The sequence below is a fragment of the Electrona antarctica genome (genome assembly GCF_951216825.1).
Source record: "Electrona antarctica genome assembly, chromosome: 7".
In the NCBI taxonomy this organism is placed as follows: Eukaryota; Metazoa; Chordata; class Actinopteri; order Myctophiformes; family Myctophidae; genus Electrona; species Electrona antarctica.
In genome coordinates this window covers 17,323,752-17,342,516 of record NC_136812.1, presented here as the reverse complement: position 1 = coordinate 17,342,516, position 18,765 = coordinate 17,323,752, and the positions used below count along the sequence as shown (strand labels likewise).

General features: G+C 41.3%; 1 protein-coding gene across 2 annotated transcripts; it reads right to left on the bottom strand.

The window, feature by feature from the left end:
* Positions 1-1,564: 1,564 nt before the first annotated feature.
* pias4a (protein inhibitor of activated STAT, 4a) lies at positions 1,565-18,518 on the bottom strand. 2 transcript variants are annotated; one of them, XM_079505816.1, is made up of 11 exons: positions 18,394-18,518; positions 16,470-16,851; positions 16,129-16,213; positions 15,078-15,119; positions 14,631-14,721; positions 14,303-14,431; positions 13,445-13,550; positions 8,633-8,706; positions 8,031-8,191; positions 7,258-7,412; positions 1,565-5,073 (listed from the first exon to the last, which is right to left on the bottom strand). In XM_079505816.1, the coding sequence occupies exons 1-11, from the start codon at positions 18,418-18,420 to the stop codon at positions 4,823-4,825; spliced, it is 1,503 nt and encodes a 500-aa protein (XP_079361942.1). In that variant the 5' UTR covers positions 18,421-18,518; the 3' UTR covers positions 1,565-4,822. The 2 variants fall into 2 exon arrangements, with proteins under 2 accessions (XP_079361942.1, XP_079361941.1); XM_079505815.1 differs by lacking the exon at positions 18,394-18,518 and adding an exon at positions 17,999-18,311.
* Between the last annotated feature and the right edge of the window lie 247 nt (positions 18,519-18,765).

Genomic DNA, 18,765 nt, shown 5'->3' with positions numbered 1-18,765 from the left:
TAGCAATTGTGTAAGTACTGCCTGATTCTTTCACAATTAACACCGCTTCACCACTTTTCAACCTATCTTCATATAATTGGTCCTCACTAATATTTATGATAAAATACCACCATTTTTTTCTACTCAGTCCGTGTCTCATAGGAGGGCTGTGGGCAGTTCAGAAACCCATCCACCAGTGACATCGCTAGACAGATTGTTTTTAAAAACAAATTTTGTAAAATATTTAGATTTTTATTGTGAGAACGATGGCTTTCATTTTCGTATTGCAACTTTAAGAATAGAAAGCCTGTACTTTCTATTGGCTTGGATTCCCCATCGATGTCACTGGGTTTCTGAACTGCCCACAGCCTTCGATGAGACACAGACTGAGTAGATATTTTTATCATGATTAGGGAGGACCAATTATATGAAGATTGGTTGAAAAGTGGTGAAGTGGTCCTTTAATAGGATATGTCACGTTTTTGTGAGACCTCTGTGTTTTCAATATATTTAGTAAACAATTAGGACGTTGCCTTGTCACTGCCTTTTCTATTAACACAGTTGTGTGATGTGTCTGTAAGAGGGGCAGGGCTGTTCGTTAAGTTATTAGAGACAAACTGTAAACTGGTCTCTAGCATGATGTTACCAGGGATGGGACTATAATAGTTAGTTTATCGCGAAACAAAGCAAAACACGCTCAGAATAATCATATCGCAGAGCTTTAATTGAAATTGTCCGTCATACACTGGACCTGAGGTGGCTCTGTACTCTGAGCTGACCACCTTTTCCCCACCTACACCAAATCTCTTCAATAGCAGATCCACAAGCTCACAACATGCTGGATCATGCCATTTATGGCTAATGTTTCCCCCAAGAACATGGATGCTGGCCGTGCAAGTGGTTCGTGAAGTGGTTCTACCAGCTCACTGATGCATGCATCAGTGAGCTGGTAGAACCACTTCACCCATCATGTACATACTTGTCCCCATCCCATGCAGAACCACCAATAATCAATTTAGCCAAATTGAAATTACATAGTAATTTTTACTATCACAGTATTCCAACTAAGAAAATGTAAATAGAACCTCCCGTGGTACATATAAGTTACTCATCCACACCTAGCAAGCTAGGAATGTCAACCTCTGAGTCAAAAAGAGGAACCCGATTAATATACGTAGATGGGTAACAGGTACGGTCGCCCCTTTTCCATCTCGCCCCACTACTCTACCTAGCTGTAAATAAACATAATTCATGTTGGTGATTATTTAAAAGGTATTATCATTAATTTATCATTGTATCATGTTCTTTCTAAATTTTACAGAGTATAGAGATCGACTACTATACAATCAAATCAATCTGTATACAAGATAATTTTCAGAGAGGGAGGGAAATACTAAATTAAAACATTTCGCAGGGGCGAGTTGGTAAAGGGGCGAGTCATTTGGTATTCTATAGATGTACCCCCTTCCCTGCCAAATCTGTACCTCCAAAAGTGACTTGACTGCTATGAGTTGAATAGAGATTTCACTATTCCTAACATACTGTATTCAACATTTTCTAATTTCAAAATGACAATGATGGCAGGTGAGTTTTTAAAAACGGATTTTAATTAATTCCACACGTCAATAACAGGTGTTAGAATACGATAATTCTGAATTTACAGTTTTTCCAACAGGTGACAAATTTGTCCCCAAGATCCAACATTTGGTACAGAACATTACAATCTACAACTGCTCTCTCCTCAGTCCTAATGGCATCAGCTTCAACACTGGTAACCATTACATTGTCTCAATGTCTGTATGGAACAACTGGAGGCGATTCAAAGCTTAATAAAATATTATTTAAATTTATTGTCTTTTAACATGAACATATAAAAAAACACACAAACTTGTGGACAATTGTGGATTGTAAGCCTCTGCCCATGCTACCTTACACATTTTAATAAGAAGGGAAGCCACCATGAAAGACCGGACCCTCTCCACTCTCTTCATCCCCACATAACCACAAACTTTACCTGGCTCAGTTAAACAGAAGCAACCGCACCTCTTCTTATTTGTAATCAAATAGGGGGGAAAGGTTTAGGGAGAACTTCACACAAATTTCAATACCTATGAACAAATGTCAATTTAAATGTATATAATAGTTTCCCATCAACCAACTGCCTGTTTAAAAATGTGCATCAGTTCTTCGCGTTATGTTGCTTGAATGCAGCTTACGTAGGGAAAGAAATCTGTTCAGGTTAAGGGAAAGATTTCAGGCAAAGTGCCATCAATAAAGGTATGTGCGAATTAACAAAATGGTTTCAGTATAACAGTATATCAATCTGTAAGCCAAGTCAAGTGTCAAAAGAGCAAGAAAATGGAAGACCAGATTTTGACTACATCTACTTCATCAGGCCTCAAACTCAGAACATGCACTTGCAACAGCTCTGGATCAATGCGTAGATGCAATTTCCCATGTGCATTTGTGGAGTTATGGATCAGAATCAGCTTCTGAATCTGAACCCATAAAACTACACAACAGGGACAAGCATACAAAGAGGTCATATAATGCAGGTCTGATCCCCGATTTCTCAAGTGCCACAAAGTGGAGTGGGATAGTTTTGGATCCACAGAAGAGCCACAAGATGGCTGAGGTGACCTGGTCACAGCCGTCAGAGACAGGAGATAAACACTGCTCATCTGGGACCATGGGCCAAGAGTCAAAATACAATCATCTCTGGGTGTAAGGCAATTCACTTCAAACCCAGTGTCTTTTCCCCTGCAGTGCTAATGTACAGTATATAAAACTGAAGCCTGCACATCCAGACTAAGTCTCCTAACCTTTCCGCTCCTCAGAAATAACCATTACTTACTGATAATGCTAGAGTAGGGGCAGAGTGAGAAATAACCATCAGGCCTACATGGTATACTACAGCCATTATTAAGTACGGTTTTTATTCCAGCAAATAATATGACATATATTCCGATGGGGATGGGGCCAAAGGAAGATGTAGGTTGAATTAGCTTACTTTTGTTCCAAAAGGGACAGTTAGTGAAATGAATTTAAATGTTGGTGGGGCTTGTACCAACAGAAAGAAAATACCATACGTTTCAATGGTAGCTTTAACAAGCAAAGGGAACCAGTTTATCAACAGCAATGTCATAGGCCTGACTCATTTACAATAGAGCACACAGGACTTTAAGTGTATCTTTTCCTCAGGATATCATCTGTACAGCACTCTTACATGGCAAAAATGTATGTACAAATACAGCAAACCACTATTAAAATAAAAGTTGTGAAGCAATTATCAATAAATACTATGATTTTAAGAAATTCAAAATATGTCAAAAGGATGTGAGCACTTATGAAGGTTACTCCAGAATTAGAGATATTGTTACCATCCAATTCTTCTCCTTCTCTAGACTCCTATGTCTATTTTTCCTTTTGGAAAAGCCTAGGCAAATGACAAACCACAATGAAAAGAAGAACATCTGTCAGAGTGGGTTGGGGGTGGGAGGTATCATTTGCTGGCCAGCTCTACTAGCCCCTCCACTGAAAGGCTCCAGCCTTCATCATTCAAAATCCTAAACTAAAAAAAGGCACCCAAATCTCCTGACCAATTCACATCAACGAATACGTAAAATAAACAAACCTACTTTGGCACAACTGCCACAAAATAATTGTGATGAGTGAGTTTTGTCCAGAATGTAATGTTAATAAATCAACCCTCAAGAGTTCCTGTTGTTCAAGCAAGATAACTGCACATTGCACAGGGTAGCACAGTCCCAGCTACCAACCTTTTCAACCATCAAACGCCTCTAGTTGGGCATGTCCATTATTAAACATTTTCAAAAATAGCAAGAATAGCATATCTCACAAGCTCCGAGGCTGCGCAATGCAAAATCTGCTATTGTCACATTTGTATTGTGCGACAGTCGTACGACAAAATATAAACTAGGGCTTAAGTGCTGGTCATTGACCGATTACCTTGCATTTTTCATCGCTCTGGGAGGACTAGGAACTGTATGGAACACCTGGGGGAGAAAACTAAGGAAACAAAATCTCCAGTGTAAAATTGGCTTCAGTACATCTCTCATCAATGCTTCTGTCCCCGTTTCTAAGCTACTCTCTGGTCATGTATGCAAAGTTTATATGACTGAGGTAGGTTCTCTTTATCTATAAAGGACCAAAAACAAAAATAAAGAGTTTAACATCAAACTGAGGGCAGCAGGATTTTTTGCCCATCCATTAATAAAAAAGGACAAATTCCTGGGGGGAAAAAAAGACATGATTTCATTCTCTGACCAAATAAAACCAAAAATAATAATTTTAATGGGAGAGGGAGTTTTAACTTGCATCACATTTCAGACATCTTCAGCTTGGCCTCCCCCAAATATTTACGCCAATTCTCCTCATTAGTCATTCGTGTTTTGAACTCTGACTAACAAACTACTAAAGGCGCCTTCATTTTTCCCCACTTACCCGTTCATCCCAAAAGTGACAAAAATCAGAGACGCAAAAATCGGAACGCCCACGGCTAAAAGAGCCAGTAAGTCCAAGTCATATAAAGTACAGGGAGGCGAGGAGGTGGTGGGGAAAGGGGAATGGAGAGTTTAGAGAGGGAAGAGGTGTGATGGTAGTTATTCTATTCAGTCAGATATCCTGAGAGAGAGGGGTGGCGGTGCAGCAAGGTGGTAGACTGAAGAGTTAGGAAGCTGTTATCCCATTGGTGTTCACTACACTAATGTTCTCCTCTCCCCAGGTTCAGTCCCCCACCTCTCACTCTCTCTGCCTCTCTCTCCCCCCCCCCACCTCTCTCTCAGTCTGTCTGTGGAGGTGAAGGGGTGGGCTGTCCGGCCAGTCAGTAGGCAGTGACCAGGTCTTTGTCATAGTTGTATCGACCCCTCTTAGGGGCAGGGCTGTCTGCGCTGTCCTCAGTGTCCTCGCTGTCTCCGCCAGCCCCTCCCCCTTCCTCCTCAGATGAGGAGTCCAGAGTCAGATCTACTACTGTGCCCGGTGCAGCTCCACCCACACCCAAGGACCCGCTCCCCGACTTCCCCGTCAGACTGGTGCTGCTGTGGGCCGGTGAATGGCCATTCACCTCAGGGCTGCCTGTAGATATAAACATTAGAATGAAATAATAGTGAATAATGACACAAATCTCACATTTGCAAGTTTTTAGATTCACAGACATTACCAGTCAGTGACCTTTTCAGCACAACTTCAGCAGTGTTTCAGAGAGACAATGTGCCCGTTTTGTTCAGACAATAAAGTACTACGGTAAAACACGCATACCAAAGAACAAAAAGTCCATTCAGGCGCTTGGGCTCATATCTGGCAGACATGGCATTCTTCAGCAAGTGTCACAGGTGACACTGGCCGTGGCCGTGGCTGGCCAGGGGGAGGCAGTTTAGAGACCAGGATTACTGCATGTTTTTTGTGAGGGTACCTACCCTAGGGGACACGGGGAGAACATGCAAACTCCACACAGAAAGGCCCTTTCGCCAACCCCACCTCGGGTATGGGCACTGATGACGCGGAGGAGGAAACACGCCGCCAGCACCCACAGCGTCCCGAGCGGGAATCGAACCCAGGACCTCCTAGCTGTGAGGCGACAGCACTACCAACTGTGCCACCGTGCCCCCTATTGCAGTTATTGTTGTGCAGTAAGTACTTGGTAGATTTTGTTCTCCTCAGCAATCTATTGAAAAGTTGATAGACACCCTCAATCTCGACCGATACCAACAATAAGTCACTCCTGCCATTCCGATGGTTATGATAATCTATAGAAACAATATTTACAATACAATTCAGACTGTGTTCATACAATTCCCATGTTGTATTTATTTTTAAAGCGTCAGCCTGGCAAGCCCATATGGTCTATGGCTGCCATTACATTAACCCACTTTATATTTTAGTGACAAAAAAACTGGAAGCAAGGGTTGGACTCATGGGTGCTGTAGAAAAGGTCAAAGTGCACTTTTTGCATAATTTTCTTAAATGTTTATGTTGTCATCAAGAACCTATATATTGTATTTTGTGGAATGTCACTACAGTCGTCATTATGGAACCAACAGGATTGTAGGATGGGGTGGGGGGTAGTGAAAGGAGGGTAGCCCTGCATACAAAAAAAGAAAGGGAAATAAGTGAGGGGATATGTAGGTGGGTGACTGTGGATGTAAACATGCATGTGCTCTGCACACATGCAGGCAATACATGTATAATGTCCTATTGTCCGTACACTGTAAATCAAACTGCTGAGCAAAATGGGTTGCTCTCGATGTAAAAGAAAAAGAAAAACGAACGATAAAAATGGTCACAAAAAAAGCAAGGGTTGAAGTTCGGCACAGTTTCAGAGTCACACAGAAGATTGCTCAGTTCAGCTGTACTGCCTTGTGAATATAACATTGATACACCACAAAAAGGAATATACAAATATGGTTGAAAATGGCGATAGTGTCCATTTTAATGTGTATTCGCTTTGTAATTGAAGGAGTTTATCTGGGCACTAGGAAAACTACAGTATGTTTGACGGTTTACAGAATGGCTGTGCGTTCCCCGCCAACTCCCTACATAAACTGTCAGGAAACCCCATCGAGTTCGAGACTACCATTTAATTCACAGGGGCAGTTCCTTATTGACAGCAATGTTAATCTACTTATATTGCAGCATTGACCAAATGCCACTTTCTCATTGTTGCCTTTGTGAATGGCTGCGATTTCTTTCACATAAATATACAGTTGAGTATTATACTGTAAATGGTATGACTGCAGAATGATGCACTGATGTCAGCTGTTATTATATCAGCTGTCATTTTAACTGCCCAACTTTATAGATTTTTAAACCATGCACCTTTTGAAAATATGTGCCATTTAACTGCACATTTCCTTGCCATTTTTAGTCACGCATTCTATGCATAAATCACGCATCTGGTATACATTTTACTCTGCTTATATACTGTAGAAAGTGTAGATATCTGACCCATTTTTCGGTTTCTTTCCACCTTTGACAGTGCAATGATGGAGCTTGTATTGTAATGTCACCTTTTTTAACACCTGTAAAACGCAACAATAGAGTCGAGTGATAAATAAATTATTGCCCAGAATTTGTTGTTGCCCAACGTTAACCTGTTTGGAGCCAATGTATCAAGCAAAGCACGTAATCCACATACTTTTTTTTCTTCAATAAAAACGGGTCAATATATAGTGTAAAACGGTGATGGATATATAATATGATATATAATTCATTAATTTAGAGGCGATTATGGCTTGGCTTTGAACTTAGCCGAACACTCACATATATCAACAACAGGGTATGTGTCAGGTGTGTTGCTGCGTTCTCTCTCCCTCTCCCTCTCCTTTTCAATATTGATGGGTCGCCAGGAGCCGTCGGTTAAGTATTCGATCTCCTCAATGTCCTCATTCGTCTCCTTCAGGATTTCAGACAGCTGCCTGAAAGATGAAAATTAACCAGTTTCAAGCTAGCACCCCTAATTTTGGCATTAAAAGATCCCCCCTCAAAAAATTTAAACAGCCCTTCTACAAGCTCACAACGAGTCACATGCCGTGTTGTGAGCAGCTACTTTCATTATGACAGTACAGTACAAGTACAGTTCATATATTCTAGTGTTTATGTGGTTAAGACACATGATGCAATGACTCAACAAAAATAAAACTGCTATGAAAGTGACAAATAGCACAGGTCAGTGTGGTCCGAGTTTGTTATTACAGATCAGTAGAAAACATGCTTCACATCACAGATATAATTTGGGGAATAGTCCAGAGGACAGCTTCAGTACGCTCGTTAGTCTCCCTTAATGAGATGATTAGCATCTTCCTAAAGTTTCTCAACTTTATCCAACTAACAAGCCAATTTATGGACTTGAATCTGTTATAGATTAGAATAAGCTATGTTGTCGGTCAAAATGAATACAAAGTTTTACTTGTCTTTTCAGCTTTCTTTGCTTTCAACATGCAGCAAAGTTCCCTTAAAATGACTCATTAATGAACATTTTCCAAAAAGTGAAGAGGAAGCTTGTGACAAGACTGAGCATGTCTCTGTCTTCTTACCCATCAATGATGAGCAGTTCATATGGAGCAGGCTTGTCACATACAGGACAAGTCCATGTGGGCTTCTTCTCATTCATCTGAAGGAAGAAGACGGCGTCAAAACATTGAAGATGGGCGCAGGTTAAAACTCGACATGGCACACCAATCCGCATCTTCACCAGCTGTGGAAGACAGAAAGACATAGGTTAGTTTTCACCAGGCTTTATATTATAAACAGAGTAGGACAACATTCTTTGGGAATTGCAGAAATATCAGCAATCACCACTTAAAGACGTAGTGAAATGACATTTTCGGATATTTTATTTTTACGTTTCAGTCTGAAACGCCCTCGCAACCAATCGGAAGGTTGCATCTCTTCAGGGATTCCCATTCCAACTATGGGAATCAATATTAATTTATATTCATACAAGTCTATGTCATCCCGCAGCACGTTTTCGATCACAGGAATTAATTAAGATTGGCCTTTGAGGGACTTTTGATTAAAAAAAATACTTTTTTGGTATCTAGTGTTAGGTATGTCTGTATTATGACCACGCTGCTCTAAAAGTGTGAAAAACAGTTATTTTCACTATGTCACCAAGTGTAAACTATCAAATACTCACCGGACAGATGAGAGAAACCCGGAGACCTGTGGTAGCGATTTCACTCTCTGGGTCAAAACGTAGTTTGTCTTGTACTGGATAAGGAGAAATGGCAGATCCTCATTATGATGCTGCACGGAGTCTCTTTGCAGACAAACAAGTTACCATAAGATCGAGTAATAAATAAGAAATTGAAGACATCAGTTAAACAGGGAATACATTTTGGGGTTTGAACAGCTAAACCTGTCCCGCCCACTACATTCAGAAATTATTAGTAGTTTGAGAATCATGTCAGGTTCATGTCAGGAGAGAACTCGGTATAAACAATGCAACGATCCTTATATGAACATACTTTTGACATTTCATTTAATATTGAACAGTAGAGAGGCTTACAGAGTATTGCAAGGATAGCTGATTTTGAATGCATTGTTGATATACAATGCAACAGATTCAAAAAGTACATCTTAATTTGCAAGGATAGCTGATTTTGAATGCATTGTTGATATACAATGCAACAGATTCAAAAAGTACATCTTAATGTGCAGCCGACGATACACGATGACAGCCGATTTACGTTTCTGTGGGTTGGTGCTCAAAACAGTTCAAGTCCAAAACCTGCACAATTAACCTGCAATTACCAGCCCGTTTGTTGACAAAAGTACTAGTATCCCAACTCGCATACGTATTTCAGCACCACAGGGAATGAACAGCGACACACAAATACATATATTTATGTCCACACAAAGGGAATTGCATACAAGCAAGGACAAATAGTTCAGGTGCAGCAAAGTTGCATCCACAAAATCAAGGCATGTGTGTCTCTCTCTCCACACACACACACACACACACACACACACACACACACACACACACACACACACACACACACACACACACACACACACACACACACACACACACACACACACACACACACACACACACACACACACACACACACACACACACACACACACACACACACACACACACACACACACACACACACACACACACACACACACACACACACACACACACACACACAAAGATCTGTCAAACATATTTCGTAAAAAGGCTAACAGACATCAACACATTCCCTCCCTAACCTGAGTGGCCTGCTTACGCATTTTTCTTGATAAATGCATTTTATATATGTGATGTATTCCCATACTTTAGTTCTTGACTAATGTAAATCGCTCTGGATTAAGAGCGTCTGCTAAATGCCTAAATTGTAAATTGTAATTTGATAAAGACCTCTTTCCCTCCCAACAATGAGTTACCCGAGTTGTGTTTTATTTGCTGTTTTTGATCACTTTTAAGACATACAAGGTTTACCGCGGACACAGTGCGATACGTCAGACGTTTGGATCACGTGACTGAAAAAATAAAAATGACGCTGGCTTCTAAGGGCTTGTTGTTAATCCAGTCCCAATGCAATGCCTATGGAGCGTCATGGCAGCCTCCGTGTTGGTCTGTTCTCGCTTCTTGTTGTTGATCGGGACTTTGGAATATTTTGCGATGGCACTATTTTAAGGCAGACTTTCATGAATCGTAACTAACGACCGGGTGATTCTTCAAAGGTTAGTGAAAAACTCCAGCAGTGAAGTTATTTTCACGATCGAAAATATCGGCGGTCAAACTGTTCATTAACACCTTGAGGGCCCGGACCTATTTAATCCATTAATAAAATGTGCCCATCATTTATAGCGCCCGGACCACTTTTACCGGGGGGGCGGAAGTTGTTGTGAATGTCTGTGTAGCAGCTAACAATAGCCACACCACTCTAGAGTCGATCGACAACAACGGGAGGTAAGAATAAATCTATCGCGACTAGCGACTGGACCGCCGTCTAATCAGGATCAGGATCTTTTTTCATAATTAGACGGGATGATTTAGATCACGAGTTATGAACGTTTTAAGATTTTCGTTTTCGTCCGCTAAACAGGCAGGGAACATTTTCGATGACGTGTCACTGTTGTGCAACACCGAGGATTGGGCAACAAGTGCTCCTAGGCTGTGGAGCGATGCGACCGGTTTTGATATCATTAATCTCCGTCCCATTTATCAATCTCCGTCCTGGGCAACTGACGATGAACTTGAACTTGACGGTGATCTCCGTCTGGGGCCCTTAAACTGTTAACACAGTAAACACAATGAGCGCCGGGATTTCTTTCAAAATAAGAGCTCTGGGTGCCGGGCAGATATGGCAGCTTTTACTCTGAAAGCCCCCCCCCCCTTCAGTTCCGTACAAAAACCGGGAGGCATAATGTTGCATAAATACCTCGCGATGATTACGCTAAGGTCTCTCTAGAAGCGTTAATATTTTAAACGAGAGGCATGTTGAAGTCAGAAATGAAGACGGAGCGTATTCATACTACCTCTTTATGTCTTAGACATTGCCTAATTCAATTCAAAATAGTACATAGTTTGCATTTCTCGAGAGAAAAACTATCTAAAATGTATCCTGACATTGACTCTACTTGTAGAAGATGTCATCTGGAGCCAGCCTCTGTTGGACATATGTTTTGGGGATGCACTTCCTTGAACCCGTTTTGGAATAGTATTTTTGATGCTTTCTCAACCATTTGTCATATACCAATTGACCCGATAACTGCTATATTTGGAGTTCCCAACGACAATGCACCAATTACCTCTCCACAAGCCAATTTCATAGCTTTTTCTTCACTCATAGCGAGGAGACTTATTCTCCGCAATTGGAAATCTGATAAACCTCCAACATTCACAAGTTGGGTCAAGGATGTTCTATGTTTATACCATTGGAGAAGCTCAGATACAACAGGTACAAATCTCGCCAGAAATTTGTAAAGGCTTGGTCCCCTTTCATTGAATTGACCCGTTCACTATCTTTTGATGCTGTATCCTAGCTGTTATAAGTGTTTTCCTACATGTCATTTGTCTGTTTCCCTTCATTTTTGCTTGTCATGTTTTATACTGATAATTGGATGTGTGGTAACCCATTTTCCTTATTGTACTACTGTCTGGTTAGTCTGGTTGGTTCACTGTGTAGCCCCTTAATCTAGTAAAAGGCGATTTTTATTGTATTTATTTTATTATTTCTTATTTTATTCATTTATTATTTATATCCTTTATTACCCCTTTTTTTATTATCGTGGTTTATGGTTTTATTATTGTTGCTTTTGTTGTTGTTTTTGTCTTATTTTGTGATGGAACCGGGGAGGGTGGGGTATATGTGGGGTTGTTTGTCTACCAAAATTGAAAATCTTATAAATAAAGTTATAAAAAAAAGAAAAGAAATGAAGACAGAAGTATGCCCATCTGGTCAAAACCATGGAGAGCTCCCTAGATTATGAGCTACGAGGCATTCTTTCTGAGCCGTAAACAAGGAAGTGAACGGCAGCGAGCATGCGCAAAACAGCAAGGAGTATGGTGCAGAAGAAGAGGGCACCAACCCCCCCTCCCAAAAAAAAGAAAATCTGAATTTGTATTTTTTGTTTGATCTCAATAAAAAAGCGATATGACGTGTACACGTCCACTGGATCCATCGGTTGGTTTAGATATGACGTTTGTACACATCCTACGGTCTGAATGTGCATGTACTGTATACTTATTGAGATGTAGCTACAAGGAGAAGACATGTGGTGATGAATGCCTATGATAAGTTCTCCCTGTACTTATTATTTACACAGAAGATGAGTGAGTTATGCGTTTAATGCTACATGAATTAAACTTAAAAAAAGATTGCATAATGAAAGTAAACGATCTCAACACTGCTAGTTTTACTTTCATTAACGGTCACAACATTGCTTATGTCTAAATATTGTTCCTGAATCACCACACGATTCACTGTATTTTGGTTTGCTTCTTGTAATAGTTCCTATAGTAAGTCCCATTAGGTTCACACATGTAACGCACCAGAACAGTGGTTTTCAATCCGTTTCATATCAAGGCCCATTATTTATTGGGCATTTGAGCTACGAACCACCATTTGATGACATTTAGCCTCTCAGACCCAAAACTATAAAGACTATTTAGATTTTGTCCACATTCCCATGCTGTATTGATGTTGGTAGTTGTACCATTAGGAGAGATAACAGCCAAACATTGATCAGAATATTTTTCTATATACTTCGTGTAAATTAAGTAATGCACATGTTTAACAAAACTCAGACCAGTCTGAAGTGAGTGGTGCTATGCTGTGCTGTGCTGTGCTGTGCTGTGCTGTACTGTACAAGCCCTCCTCCCTGGCCTGTGTGTGTCTGTGTGTGTGTTGGGCTGTGCAACAGTGACACTTGGTGGTGAACAAACGCTATAACGCTATTTTCGTGCTCGGACACAGGGACAGACCCTGCCACACACATTTCGTGCTCGGACACAGGGACAGACCCTGCCACACACATTTCGTGCTCGGACACAGGGACAGACACACACATAGCCGTCTAAAAATGTAACTCTTGAGAGAGTAAAATGAAACTCATTTTACACTCTCAAGAGTTAAAGATCTAAGGGTCCATTTGGTTGCCAACTCTCCATCATTTAGCTGGGGACCACCTGGAACCCCAGTGAGGACCACTGGTGGTCCCCGGACCACTGGTTGAAAACCACTGCACCAGAACATTGTTCACTTGCAACGGAACAGAGTCCTGACTTTTTCAGGATGACTATGGTTCGGTTGTTTGATCCACAACAGAGTTTGAATGCACGTCCTCACTTCTCCGATTGAACCGGAGCAATGGAGTAAACAGACCATGGTTCAATTAAAATGGACCAAACAGTCAAGGTGTGAATGTTCCGTAAATTAGTCCTGTTTAGAAGAAAAGTCCAAGACCAAAATACAAAAGCAACACTTACTTCTTTCTCTGCAGCGATCTGCACTCTCGACAGAGTGGTGCTTAAGTTGGCTGAAGAGGTCAGCTGAAGTGAAGACCCTCACCAAATAGACTGCTACTGAATATCGCTGGAATCAAATGCAGAGATTACAATGCTGTAAGCAGTGAAGCACCAATTTTAAGTGCCAACTAGTGCCCACAATAATAGTATCATGGAGACATTTATCGTGAAATTGTCCTCGTCATACACTAGGATGAATTAGCTTGTTGAGATGCAAATTCATTACCACTTAAACCCTCCCTCTATACCTAAACAGACCTGAAAGAGTGCATTTGGTACGCACTTATTTCGCTCTACGCTCTAATTACACTCAAAATCGATATTGCCAAAAATAGCAGATCTACAAGCTCGCAACACGTTGTGAGGTTGTAGATTGGCAAATCTCAGCAAATGTTCCTCCTACAATAGGGATGGTAGGGTTTCAATGGGTTAACAAAAGTCCCATTTTGGCCTGTCCGAAAGTCTGGCAGAGTGCCGCAGGTTCGACTCCCGATCCCGACGGCCTTTACTGCATGTCAACCTCCCCCCCCCCCCCCCCCCCCCATTTCCTGTCAGCCTACTGTCTGTTGTTAATCGCAATTATTTTTGCCACAATAATCGTGACATGTCATTTTCATATCCCATCTCATAGTGCCAACCAACAGATCATTGAGTGAACTGAACATTATAATTCTATAATTCTTCCTCCTCCATCTGTGGGAGCTCTCGGAAAAAATACAAAATGTCTTTTGACCACATCCTTGTAACTTGTAAGAGAAGGTTTTGAGAAAATATACAAACTATGAGACAACATAACAGTATTCTGTAAAAGAGGCTGACCTTGCCGAAGTTGCCCCATGTGATAGTGACTCTGTTACTGATAGCGTTGAGATGTAGCCAGGGTGTAATGTTTACAGGACGACATGGGCGACGGGGTTCAACACCAGGCTTGTTGGAGGGATAATAGCCCTGTAGATATACACAAAACATCCAGGCACATTTCATTTAAATACAGTGAAAAAGTGAACAGCCTTGTCACGTCATTAATAATTCAAACGGAAATGATGAACATTCCCTGAGCTCCCTCCCGGGGGCTTAAATATCATTTATTCATTTACTTTGCATTTTCCAGCTCTTATATTTCTCATACTGAAACTGGTCTACTCACGGGTACGTGACAGTACGACTGGTTGACTTTGACAGCAATGTTAGGAGGGTACTGGTCTTCCTGTACACCAATGGAGTCTGTGTAACAGATTCTGGAAACGGAACATGACATGAGAGAGGGCGGTTACCAGGCAGGCATTAATCTTTAATGCTGTATAATAATGTCTGTTCTACAAGCTTATTTTACAACCTCATTGAACCAATCAAGTCATTCATCCACTTGTTCAATGAATGGAAAAGAAAGTATAAAATAGGGCTTCAGTAGTTAACAATAAGAAGAAAAAGAGGTATGTAAAAATCTGTAAATCATTACACACAGAGCACCTTCCAGGCCACAGTATTATGAAATCTGTTTCTTTTCAAAGAAACAGATATTTCATAATACTGTATACTGATTTGAACTGGTAGGCTGGGTTGTAGGAGTACGAGGGAACTGGCATGAACTTACCTAAGAACCACCTGGATTGATTTTATTCCTGGACGAAGCTCACTAAGTGAGAGGAGAGAGTGAAACACATCTGGTAATGGGACTATTGTATATGGCAATTACATGGTTGTAAATATGATTTGGTGATATCACATAAAAAGATATCACATAATAGCACTCTCCTGACACAGAGGATAAAGATACAATAAAGCCAGAGAGCTCATTTACATTGTGGTTCTCCTCAACAAAAAAACAAAACAAAAAGAGCGGATGATATCGTTACGTCATGTTGTAGGATTGTTTTGTAGGAGACAGGCAGGAACAATCAAACAGAACTTCCTTTTCCCTCAAACTGATTTTTCTCAATAAAAGCTGCAGGCTACGAGAGCTTTTATTCCGGTTTGATGGAAAAGGAAGTTCCGCTTGATTGTTCCTGCCTGTCGACTACAAAACAATACTACAACATGACGTAACGATATCATCCGCTCCAGACCGGTTCACACAGAGACCAGGCTTTCCTCCGAGGTGGAAAGCCTGGTGAGGCGAGGTTAGTGGTACGGTAGTTCTGCCAGCAAGCACAGGGCTCAGACCATAGTTAGTGTGGTTGCCCCAATTTTAAAATTGCGACCTTTCTAGTTCTACTAGCTGCTACAAGGACAAGCTGAACCACAACTGTCAACAGACAGTCTGTAACAAAAACAATAGCTACACAAACGACTCCCACCACAACTACTCTAACAACCACAAATCAAGTATCAGGCCTTCTAGCAGAGACATCTTGGCTCCTACAGGCTACCAAATATCATGTCATATCATAATCGTATATGCAAGTACTATAAGTGATGGTAAAATATAAAGGTTAGACATAAACAACCATAATAACAATATAGTATAATTCTTCCTCAGATGTTTTTGTTTTGTTTAAAAAATAAAGCTTGTTATGCCATATGACAGTTACATAGTTTGTAAATAAATCATGTTTTGGTATATGGAAGTTAAATAGTTTGTATTGTAAAACAAATTAGTAAACACAAACACACCTGACATGGGTGTAAAGGTGTACATTTCATACCTTGCATTTCTGATCTGGTCTGCTTGGCTCTGTGTTAACTCAAATATGCACTGACTGTCCTGCAGTTTCTCGTTGTTCTGGGCAACTGTAAACATTGAACAAAACCATCAGTACAAAATCAATCTCATACCATTTCATTGGGTTACAGCATGGCATCTTTTGGTGTCTGCAAATAATAGGTTAAGTGGAAAACCCCTGGCCTTCAGTGTTTCCCACCACCAAGTATGATGTAAGAGCAAAATAGCTACTGCTTGAATATGGTTAATAGATTATAATGAGAATGAGTGCATTGTGTACATTGTGCCCCCTATCATGCCAATAGACTCCAAAGGTTCACTCACTTAGCTCTGTTGGTTGCAACAGCGTCTCCATGGTTTGGTAGAAGGGCAGTGGCACTAGCTTGACTTCTGCCGCAGGTGTAGTGATAGTTTTGGAGATGCCATTGAGGTAGTCTGCGCCCTGAGAGGTGGCAGAGGGGGAGGAGCTGAGCGATGAGTAGGCTACCGGGACCCCATCTGGACGGCGAGCCGCCAACCAACCGGACGTCTTGGGGAAGCGCGACTCGTAGAGCTGCCTGACATTCTTAAGCAGCTCTGGGCTGTATTCAGTCTGCACCAGCCTCAGGGCACGGCCAACCAGGTCCTGCTTCAGACCGCTTTTGCTGCGACCCATGGAGGCCAGCAGCGTTTGCAGGTCTGAGACCCGGAAACTTTTCACCATGTTCTAAAAAACAAGGAAATCACAAAACAGGAAATATATAATCATGGAAGAGGAACAGAGTGACAAATAATCATATGTGCCCACCCATATATGTGCCACATGATGATATAGTCATGTATGTGATGATCTTGCAGGCAAGGATCCATCTTTATGGCAAGATTCATTGCAACCTGCTTAGGATGCACGATCACCCGTCATAAGGCCGAGCAAGACGATGAATGTTGCAATTGGCACCTAATAATAAAGTTGTTACCCATTATCTGTATACTGTACAATCAATGTCAGCCAATATCCTGCGTCACACTCACATTTAGTCTAGTAGTACTCTCTTGTATAGCATCCTTGACAACGTTCACATAATCTCTAGATTCTCTACATTTAGATAAAGTGCAGCAAAAAACAGAGGGTGGTAATATATATTATATAGAGAGAGAGATAAATACTGGAATATCTATAACAATCCGATAAGTACAGCTTGGATGCAAGATTGGAGGTTCCCTTCTGACTTTTGTTACATAGGACTGCATTTTGATAGTGATGGATTTGGGAAAGTCGTGTGAGGGCTAACATGAGTCTGATATATCAGTCATATATCAGTAGATTGATAATCAATAGACAAACCTATTAATTTGCTTAAATAACAAAGTGCATGTGTATCTGCTTATATAAAAGACACCTCCTTAGCACTTTCTTTAAAAGAGACAAAATCTATTATTTAGTTCATCATAATCCATTCGTTACCAACCGTTCCTGAAAACACCCAATGTTTACGTTGATCTGAAAAGCACGCTAAAATACTCAGAAGACCAGTGTGTTTACATCTTTATGGTCAGCAGTGACGCGGTAGGCGACCTAGCATGCTGCCCTAGAATGTTTTGTTCCTGGAAAACATCCGCTTTGTCCTACTACACATAGATAGGCCTATGTAAAAACAGTAAACAACCATACATGCTTCAAACTTTGTGATAACAATATTTTGGTCTTTCCCAGCTCGTGTTGTTAGCAAAGGGCGCACAGTAACGCTTCTACACAAGGAATAGCGGCTCTCTCTTGGTCAGCTTTACCATTACGACAGCCTAGAACTGTATGGATTGAACTGTCAATCCATAACATTAAATTGACAGCTAGTTGCATGAATTAGCTCGCTTACAATGCGCACAGCAAAGCCAGCCGAAGGGGCGCTGGACAGTTCAAATGCCGGCAGCATGTTAGTAGCCAGCCGAGTTTTTACTGGCCATCATTCATTTCTCCTGTATGTATGTATGTCTGTCTGTCTGTCTGTCTGTCCGTCTCTCTCTCTTCCTTCTAGCCAACGTGAAGCTAGCTTACCCAGAGTACTACCAGCTAACATTAGTTAGCACAAAGCTAGCAGGACAGGCTACCTCATTTATTTTTAATAGACCTAAGCAGTACACAATTACACCGGCTATAACCGTGGGCCAGATTCAAGGAACCCCCCGCGTCACAACAATGTCAAAAACCGACTCGTTTGTACCCTCCCGCATCCCTCTCTCATCAACCCGGGGCCAGCAGAGCTCTACTTGCCATCGCTTCCACCAGTTCGGCCGCCATCTTCGTACAGCAGTACCGCGAGAGCCGCAGACGGTGGCTGGTGCTTTACCAATGAGACGCGGCGCTCTGTTTGTTGGACGGCTAACGGCCGCCAATCGCAGAGACATGCACGGAAAGTAGGCGTGCCAACGCGTCTTTTAAAGTTACAGTACAACTTTTTAAAATCCACTAAGAGGCAGGTCGCCTTTCCAAAATAAGGCCTCGGTATCCACAATTTATGACACCCGCTGAAGTATTTTAATGCTCACTCTGTTTCGGTTTAATGGTGTCGAGCTATTACAAATGCGCATTGGGAAAACGGCAGGGATTGCCAGTAAAACGTAATCATGGTGTGTCAAGTGGAGT

Excerpts from the sequence above, each read along its gene's own strand:
- pias4a (XM_079505815.1), bottom strand. The coding sequence starts at position 18,055 with ATGCTGCCGGCATTTGAACTGTCCAGCGCCCCTTCGGCTGGCTTTGCT. Across the intron at positions 16,852-17,998 it reads CTGGCTTTGCTGTGCGCATT|AACATGGTGAAAAGTTTCCG; the intron begins GTAAGCGAGCTA and ends CTTGTTTTTTAG. Across the intron at positions 13,551-14,302 it reads CATGGGGCAACTTCGGCAAG|CGATATTCAGTAGCAGTCTA; the intron begins GTCAGCCTCTTT and ends ATTTGATTCCAG.